Below are 9,825 nucleotides of genomic sequence, written 5' to 3'. Positions count from 1 at the left end.
TCAAGTGGAGTGCTAGAAACAGATTATCGTCTTACGCGTGAGAGAGGGGAGGGGTGGAGGAAAGAGTATATACAAGGAGTGAAATGTGAGCAGAAGAGAGGGGGCGGGATAGGTGTCACATGTAATGACCATTCCCAAGGAGATGATCGCCAGACGCATGACGCAAACGACCAGTGTTCGGTGCTGGTCTTGTCTTCATTTGTTTAACTCTACCTGCGTCAATGCGAGATGTGTCACCCAAATCACCCCTACCCAATTTCTCAAAATATATCTTTTCAAAGTATCTTAGTGTCGTGAATTTGTTTCTATCTATTGTCGCCCAGAGTGTTTGTTTATATTTGTGGATTCACGTTAGAGTTTGTACTGACCACATTCCGTGTTCTTGATCTTTACTATGTGTGGAGTTATTGTCGTCATTCAGCGTAATAGAGCGTTAGATGTTTTGTTATATTACAGTGTGAGACTTAGCTAATTCGTATATTAAACTAATGTCAAATAAAAAACTAAATCTTTTGGAAAGAAATCCAAAAATGTCATCAAGTGCTCACATATAGCATGTCATAACCATTCAGGAATCTGACTTATTATAGGCCTATATTCATGAAATAAGCAAAACCTTTATAATTAAAAAAAAACAACAATTCGCTGAACGGTGTTAGAATTCATACTATACATACAATATTATGGTAGAGTGAAATAAACATTATTATAATCCGGTGCACCCCTAATAAATACTAGCATTACAAACTGACTATGACTCTTGATTTACTTCAGCGCTTTACATTGTTTATTACGGCCGAACATCCCCTCCTTTTATTAACTTCCAAGAATCAGGTCACATTTTAACCATCTCCCTAACCTAATTCAACTCTGAGGGAATATCCGAAACATTTAAATCATTTTACAACAAATTTATATAGCACGGGATCTCATTTTTAATTAATTGTACGTAATATACTTTATATAGTTATTGTGACATTAATATCAGGAAGTGGGGAGATATAATGTTACAATGGAAACACAAACTCAAACTAGGTCCTTGAAGTGGTTTCAATATTTTTAGCAAGAATATTAGAAACTATATCAGAAACTACAGACTATTCACACAAATAAGCTTATCTTGATACTGTTGTGTTGTTAATCTGACGAACCGGATGATATCAGATGATACGATGATTTAGGCATTTTAATATTGTTATTCACATGATAGCTTTAAAGATAAAGCTCAATTTGAACCTGACCTAATTGATTACGAGGATGTATAAATATAGGTGTCCTCGGTGTCAATGTATACATTGTCGATCATTGTAATAAAGTAAGTACTTGATACATTTACATAGTATTTATTGTAGTTTCAAATAACATTAAACATATATATATATATATACATATATATATATATATATATATATATATATATATATATATATATATATATATATATATATATATATATACACATTATGGGCGTAGCCCGGATTTTGTTTCGGGAGGGGGTTTCGGGGATATATATATATATATATGCTTTATTTTGTTAGCAATTGACTAGCTCAGTGGTATAACATGTTCAATTTTAATGATGAAGAGACATTTTCGATTTTTTAAAGATATTGTATTTAAATGTCAGTATAGAACAGTGGTTCTCAACCTTTGAAGATCGTCGACCCCTTTTAACAATCCCCCACTCTTCTGCGACCCCCCGCACACACACAGAGCAATAGAAGAATAGACCGAAAAAATCCATTTTTTGATGGTCTTTGGCGACCCCTGACAAATCGTCATTCGACCCCCATGGGGGTCGCGACCCACTGGTTGAGAACCCATGGTATAGAACTATCAACTCCTTCCACTGGTCCAAAAATTATATTTTAGACCAACAAGAAGAGACAGTTGATTAAGACCTAAGTGAATAGAGAAATATTTTTACTTCAATCATCGAAGAGTTTCGTCTTTTAAATTTTTTTAGAATATGATGAGAAACATTGAAATGTCATTTTTACGACATATAGAAGTATTGTATACCTCTTCAAACATATACCATTATATTTCAGATAGGCAAACACTACAACTAATAAACGCATCTCTGCACTTTGTGACAAACATGGTCCCACAACATCGGATGTTAGTCTCTAACGTTTCATTAGAATAAAAGTCTTCAATAAATGGTCACTTGTTCATTTCATTACCAACATGGCCCCAAGTGCATTGTAACTCAGCCACAGCGAACAAAGATTTGTTCTAGGACCAGTACGTTAGACCAGCTTTGTAGTCACCCGATGCAGACACCCCCTCTTCCCCAGTGAGATCACTTGTAATATTTGTTAGTTATAAGACAAATAGATATCAATTTCAAACTCTGCCTCAGACAGACAAAATGCTACACCACTTTTAAGAAGAACATTAAGACCTGTTTGTCATTTGAACTGTCGTGTTTGTGTTTGTAATGTTATTATAGCGCCTAGAGCCTATATTTTGTTTGTTAACAGCGCTTTATAAATAAAATTATTATCATTATTATATTTTTGAAGTCATTTCTTCAATGTATTATTTTATTTATACAAGGTTTCTCCTAATATAGAATAGTATAATATTGAACAGTAGAAAAAAATTAGGTTTCTATGGATGTTGTATAGATTTAGATCTAAAACTGGGCAAATCATTTTTTTTTTACGATAACAATATCTAAAGTGCAGATGATGTTAAAAAGGTCATATGTTTCTTTGGTCAACAGCAGGGAGCCTTGTGGCCAGCATAACGACCCGTACCCATCGGAGTTTTGAAATTCAAAATACCAGTCTTCGTTGAGATTCGAACCCAGGACCCAAGGTTCGGAAGCCAAGTCTTTAACCGCTCAGCCGCCTTGCCTTCTGACATGGACACGGTAGATAACTTTTGATTAACAAAGTGGCATGTGTGTGGTTATAATTGCACGTATATGTTTGTATCTGCATGTGTGAGTTTATAATTCAATGAATAGCGCCAAGCATGTCAATCTGTTTCAATATGACAAGTGGACAACATAAATACACTAAATAGAAAGCTTCAATGTATGATCAAACAATGGCTTTATTTAACTGTTTCAACACTACGCGTAACAGCAGAGTTTGACGCCAAGTCTCTAGGGGAGGACTACAAATTAGAGCTCATCTCTCAGGCACCCCTGATATTCAATCAGTTAATATATTAAGTAATTTTTACAGAACAAGTAATGGCATTATGCTAACGTATATTAGTTAACAACAAGAGTGTCAATAAGTAATGACGTATAATAGTTAACAACGAGAGTGTCAGTATCAGTAATACATGATCATATATTTATATATTTTAAAATCTTCACAAAACCTAGATTTATACTCTTTGTCAAATGACTATTGTATTCGTCCATATTGTTATAGATATTTTAATTGTAAGCGTAAAGAAATGTAACGATTACGAGTAACGAATACTGCAGCCGATAAATCCATTTTTCTTTCTTTTCTAGATTAGCTTGTGTAGAGTGTAGATCTAGAAATAGATTAGACTTAATTAACCTTTACGTTTATAGATCTACAAATGACTAGATTTAGTAGTAAATATTGCAAACATATAAATTTAGATCTATATCTAAATTAAATTAGACTTCGATTTAAAATCTATCAAATACTAGTTCAAATATGCTATAATAGATGTAGATGTCTCCTATCTAATCAATTTATGGATAATTTTATGATAGATATAGGTTTAGATAATATTCTACTAGATCCATAATCAGTATAGGCCTATCAATAGATCTATCTAGTGTTAAGAGATTTCTATATCTTGTAAAAAGTATTCCTTTCAGAACCTGCATTCAAGATATGTAGGGCAGAGTTAACGAGGGTATCTTGCGACCAGCACAACGACCGTCTACAAGTACTTATTCCCTAGTGTCAGTAAAGAATGGAATGAGTTGCCTGACTTAGCCAGAAAAAACTCAAGACTTATTAGAGTTGAAGTCAATGATTAACATGCATGTCTAGATTGACACTTGAAATGCATAGAACATAATTATCTTCTTTTTTAAATTAACATATGTGCTATTTAAATAACTTAAGCTACAACTGTTATTTTTTCTTTTATTACTAGTTCTCATTTTTATTATTTTGTTTTCTGTCCAAAAGTAGTTTTAAAGTCAATTGGAGCTCTATATTAAAATCTAGACAACCAAAGCCTGATGAATTATTATTTTTTTTACATTTCATTATAAAGCATTTCACATGTATTACATTCTGTCTAAGTGCAACAAAAAATGGAGTCAATCTTAGTCGAAACAATTTATAAAACAACAAAATAATTCTTTAATTTTACTGTACAGGCAAAAAGATATTAAAATTAGATTTTTCTGAGAATATTTCATTGATGTAAATTTGTTTATATATATACAAAAAAAAACAACAAGATTACAAAGAGAGTTTGTGTTAAACAAACTCAGAGGCGGCCCCCATCGAAGTCGGATCCCTGTCGGATCTGCATATTCGCAAATAATATTCAAGAGGTGATTTAATTTTGATGGTCAAAAGTAATAATGTTTCAAAGATTCTCTTGCCGTAAATTTAAATTTAAATTAAATAAAAAATAGTATATTAATTTTAGTATATTAAAACATTACAATATTGATCAAAACGTTTGGAAATGAAAATCTACACTTTTTTTTACACTTTAGGTTTAGAAATTGAAATTCTACATCTTAATCTAGTCTATTTTAGTCTAAACTAGATCTAGAAATTCTAGATCTAGACTCTAAAATAATTTTAATTAGAATATAAATACAGATCTATATACACTGTAATAAAAATCTAGATCTAGTTAAAAAAATCTAGATTAGATCTAAATCAAGATATCATTCCTTTTTAAAACGCGAGTCACATAACGAGGCTTAATAAACATTATTATACCGAAGAATTAATTCCATATAACGTCAGAGGGAAAAAAAAACACTACGTCACAAGGCATAGCTAGACTAAAAATCGCCTTCATCAATAAGAGCCATTTATCGAGTGTTCATAGACTTTGGTGCACCGAGTGCGTTCTTTAAGCATTTCTTTTAAAGAATTCATTCCATATGACGTCAAAAGAAAAAAAAAACCACTACGTTACAAGGCCTAGCTAGACTAAAAATCACCTTTATCAATAAGAGCCATTTATCGAGTGTTCATAGCCATTGGTGCAAGAGTGCGTTCTTTTAGTATTTCATTTAAAAAATTCATTCCATATGACGTCAAAAGAAAAAAAAAACACTACGTCACACGGCTTAGTTAGACTAAAATATGTTTTTATTAACACGAGCAATTTTTCGAGGGTTAATAGACATTGGTGCACCGAGTGCGTTCTTTTAACATTAGCCTACATTTAAAGAGTCCATTCATATGACGTCAAAATAAAAATTCCATTACCTCACAATAGGCTAGTACCGGTACCATAAACAAAAATGTCTTTATTTACACGAGATATTTAACAAAGGTTCATAGACATTGGTGCACTGAGGTCTAATAGAATTTATTTAAAAAGGATCAAAGCCGCATTGTTTTTGCGTTTTGTCTGTCAGTCGGTCTGTCCGTCATCTTGATATAAAAAAAAAACAACTAAAAGTTATTAAAAATTGATTAACCTTTATTTTACGTTTCAAAACATCGAAATAATTTTTAGGTATGAACACAATTGAAAAGTTTATATAATAGATTGTTCCGGATGTTTGTATAAATAGTAAAAGAAAAAGAGTTTCAGATAAATGTAATACCGTTAATTAAATTTTTGGATGGTCTCGTATAAAAATTAGATGTACTACAGCCATGTGGAGAGATTTTTATACCTTACTTTGGTGCTTGGATTCTGTTTTCCTTACAAATCGGAACATAATATTAACAATTATTAGATTTTTACATGTTTTAGGTAGAAAGTTAAATGTACTGTAAGAGAGAAGTGAATTAAAATATTTTTCATAAAAATCCGTAAAAACATTATTTCGTAAATGAGAAGATTATTTGTTTATTAATTAGAAGAGGGAGTTCAAACAATTATTTGGCGCTAGTAGATTTTTAAATAAATTCCGAAATTTCTGACGACGATTTGTAAGAAACAAAATCCGGAACTTTCTTTATCGATTACAAAACTTCTATGTTATGTTTTAGCAAGAAAATTAAATGTCTAAAAAGTAATTTTCAGTAATCAATTCTAGTAAATTACTTTTTTTTAAAGCTCTGAACAACCTATTGTTGATATTTTTAAAATTTGTTAAAGATGAAAATACAGAACAATTTGATATTGATAACCAAATTATAGTGACGCATTGTCAAATAATATAAGTGTAATATTAGTAAATTATGCGATTTCAAACAATCATTAGGCATAATTCATGTTTTATAAAACAATATCCGGAACATTTTTACACTTAATGAAATATAAGTCAGTATAGAGATTTTGATTTAGCATTAATATGCTATTTACATAAAAAACGGAACAACATGTTATTGATAATGTGTTTTTGCAACGTTTAAGCATGGAAATTGAATGTAATATAAATTAGAAGAGCAAATAAACATTTGTTGGGGTTGATTAGTTTTGCACAATCAATTTTTAGATACTTAAAACTATTGAGATGTTACGGGAGGAACATTAAAGTAAAAATCAGATTTTCAATAGCTTTTAGAGTTCTAGGTTTTTTAATCTAATCGTGACGGACAGACCGACCAACAGACAAAACGCACAAAAATAATCTTTTAATTCGGATGGGGGCACTAAACAAAAAATAAATAAAATCTGATTTTTTTTTTAAAGTTTAAGGAATTGGTTTAGTTCCTGATTATGTAGCGACGTTACGCTACTGCACGAAAATCGCTGCATAAAAAGTCCATAAAAAAATGTGTGTGATATTTACATACAAAATGCATTATTAGCCTTTATAAACAAACAGAAATGTTTTCTTTTAATTTTAGCAGCTAGTTGACCAGAAAAAACATCTTTAACTATTATTTATATTTGTTGTAAACATTTCCTGTACATTTTAAAAATATATTTGACTTAGTGATACTGAAAATACACAAGAATTGTCCATCTTTGTTAGCATATTGTAACATTGCCTCCCTTACATTTACGTAATTGTTTTAGAATTGGTGTATTTTTATGAAAAAATCGCTTGCATAAATAGTTTTATAAATTAAACGGTTTGCTTTTAGAAAACCAAAAGTAGCCGTTGCACCTAAACTTTTGAAGCCGCATTTAATGATGAAATAATATTTTTCATATCTCTTCTAGTTTTCGAGATCTGAGTGTGACAGACGGACAGACGGACAGATGAACATTTTGCACAAACCTAATAGCGGCTTTTCCCCCTTACGGGGGCCGCTAAAAAGAAAGCAACTTTATATTCATATTTTGTTCTAATTTCCAGAAAAGTACAGACCTTTGTTTTCCTCAAGACACCTGTGGACTTAATGGTATGAATTCAGAGTGAAAAAATACCTAACTTTAAAACTAGTCTTATGATCATCATCATCACTCCTTTGAGTTCCTCATGGAACATAGGGCCTCGACAAAAACATGCCACTCTCCATGGACTATTGCTAGCTTTTTAATGGTTTTCCAGCTCTTCCCGGTCTTCCCTGCTTCTTCAAGTACACTGCATCAGCATGTTCTTTTAGGTCTTCCTCTGCATCTTGTTCCCTAAGGTTCCACTCTAAGGGCTGCCTAGCTCTGTTGCTGGTATCTTTTATAATGGTGTGACCAATCCATCTCCACTTCCTCTCTAAGATCTGCACTTCCATATTTTTCTGTCCTCTCATCTCCCACAATTTTGTGTTTTTTGATTAATAGTATAAAATCAGAGTGAAACAATACCTAACTTTAAAACTAGTCTTATGGCTTTATTTTATTATGAAATTTTTATCTAGAATTTAGCACATTAATAAGTAGCATTTTAAATTCAAGTTGTTGCAATGTTAGGTCTATGCTTAGCTTCTAAAACTTAATTTTAAATATTTAGTTTTATCTCTATGTAAAAATTCAGTATTTTGAACAATAGTTTTTGTTGTTTCAGAAAAAAAATTGTAAAAAAAAATTAGACTGTCTAACACATGTATTTAAAATATTTAAGTTTGTCTAAAGGATCAGACTGACCTATCAGACTTCTCCAGTTATGGGAATGAGAATCAAGATACAGGTAAACTTTTGATTTGTAAATGTTTAGATAGAGAAAGGTTTTAGTATAACTCTATTTTCTAATAATAATAAAAGAAAAGAAAATATAAAATAATTATTTGACTTTCATTCTTTCAGATCCTCATCATTTCACCAGTGACCAGTCCAAAGTCCAGTCAGATGAGGTTGAAGGTCCACTAATTGGTAACTTTTGAGTTTCATTTTTAGTGTATAAACTGTAGAGATCAACACATGAGTTAGACTTGATCTACTTATAGATATCTCTTGATTAACTCAATACTGTACATGGTGTTGTAAACATTGGATCAAGTTTATTTCCTTGTTCTCCAGGTGATCATGAAACTCAGGAGTCAGAAGGTGGAGAAGCTGATTTACTCAAACATCGAGGTGACTGTAAGAAGAATCCAGATCATAGCCAGTTTATAACTGTTGAGACATTCAACTTGAAACATTTACCTGAAGGTCTTCAAGACAGTGATTTGCATGAACTCATCAAAGTTATAACTGACCTCACAGTTAGAGTTGATGTGAAAATGACAAGTCTAGACAGACCAGAGTTTTGGCCAGAGACAACTCAACCATATCCATTTTCTAACATGAGTGAGAGAAGAAACTTGAGGACAGGAAGTGGAAGAGTAAAGTATGTAAACAAGTTTCAAGATGGAGTCACACAAGATGGAGGTTATGGACGTACTGCCTACACAAAGTGTTGGTGTAGAAAATGTGAAGGTTCAAACTCACCCAGCAATGTGTGGTGGGAGTGTGATGTGCACACAGCCACACAAGTGGTTTTTGATGACATTGAGGCCAACCACACGAACTTGAGATTGTTTTATGACAGAGATGACAGCCAAGTGGACAGTGTTGATAAGGTCAGTGTTGATTTTGTAAACATTAAGTATGACTTGTGTAGGTTGAACTGTGTGACATGTGATAAAACTTTAGGAAATAAACTGATGGAAATGTACAAACATTTTAAAAATGTCTGGGAGAAAGTCTATAAGAAATATTTTGACTCTAGATCTCCACACAAGTTGACCTTTATAGTGTCACATCCTCATGGATGTTCTAAACAGGTCAGTGTTGGTCAATGGAAGGACAGACTAGAGGTGGGTGGTAGATCTAAGTTTACGTATACAACTTGTACATGTCCAGGAAGTAGTGGAGCACAAGTCTACTGTCTGGGGTATAGTGACTTGATTTGGTCTCATCTTGTGCACAGTGGAAGTCTCAAGTCTGGATTAAATTGCAGTGAATATGGTCCTGCCTAGTGAGTTGTTTCCCTTGTGAGTTGTCCAGCTCCACCATGAAGATGTCTTTGAGAGCCCTTAACATTTTGAACCTCAAACTTAAATGTCTCTTTAGTCTTGAGTTATGTAAATAAATTGTGTATGCTATCTTTAAATTTACAATGTTTTGTTTCCTTTTTTTTATCCATGTTGTTGTTTGTAATTTACATTTTCAATAATTGAAAACCTGTTCAAGTAGCAAGAAAATCTACTAAGTATAGATCTAGATCGACGATCTGGTTTGTGGAAAAAAATAGTAGATGTAGTTCGTGAGAAGTTCTTTTTATTTAAAATGCAATAATTAAAAGTTTGCAAACCTTTCAAACACAAAAACTTGTCAGTTATAAAAGAAATACATTTTAAA

At 32.1% G+C, this 9,825-nt stretch overlaps 1 protein-coding gene across 1 annotated transcript; it reads left to right on the top strand.

Annotated features, from left to right (window-relative positions):
* The first annotated feature begins 2,705 nt into the window (after positions 1 to 2,705).
* On the top strand, positions 2,706 to 9,577 carry LOC106052193 (uncharacterized). The gene is made up of 5 exons (XM_056010403.1): positions 2,706 to 2,881; positions 7,406 to 7,451; positions 8,108 to 8,173; positions 8,290 to 8,355; positions 8,503 to 9,577. The coding sequence occupies exons 1-5, from the start codon at positions 2,873 to 2,875 to the stop codon at positions 9,441 to 9,443; spliced, it is 1,128 nt and encodes a 375-aa protein (XP_055866378.1). The 5' UTR covers positions 2,706 to 2,872; the 3' UTR covers positions 9,444 to 9,577.
* Positions 9,578 to 9,825: the final 248 nt, after the last annotated feature.

Source organism: Biomphalaria glabrata, chromosome 14 (assembly GCF_947242115.1).
Source record: "Biomphalaria glabrata chromosome 14, xgBioGlab47.1, whole genome shotgun sequence".
NCBI lineage: Eukaryota > Metazoa > Mollusca > Gastropoda > Planorbidae > Biomphalaria > Biomphalaria glabrata.
This window is presented reverse-complemented; position numbering and strand designations above follow the sequence as displayed.

What these genes read in the sequence shown, in the direction of transcription:
- LOC106052193 (XM_056010403.1), top strand. An exon ending in GAATGAGAATCAAGATACAG is followed by an intron (nt 8,174 to 8,289) that starts GTAAACTTTTGA and finishes TCATTCTTTCAG; the next exon opens with ATCCTCATCATTTCACCAGT. An exon ending in GGTTGAAGGTCCACTAATTG is followed by an intron (nt 8,356 to 8,502) that starts GTAACTTTTGAG and finishes CTTGTTCTCCAG; the next exon opens with GTGATCATGAAACTCAGGAG.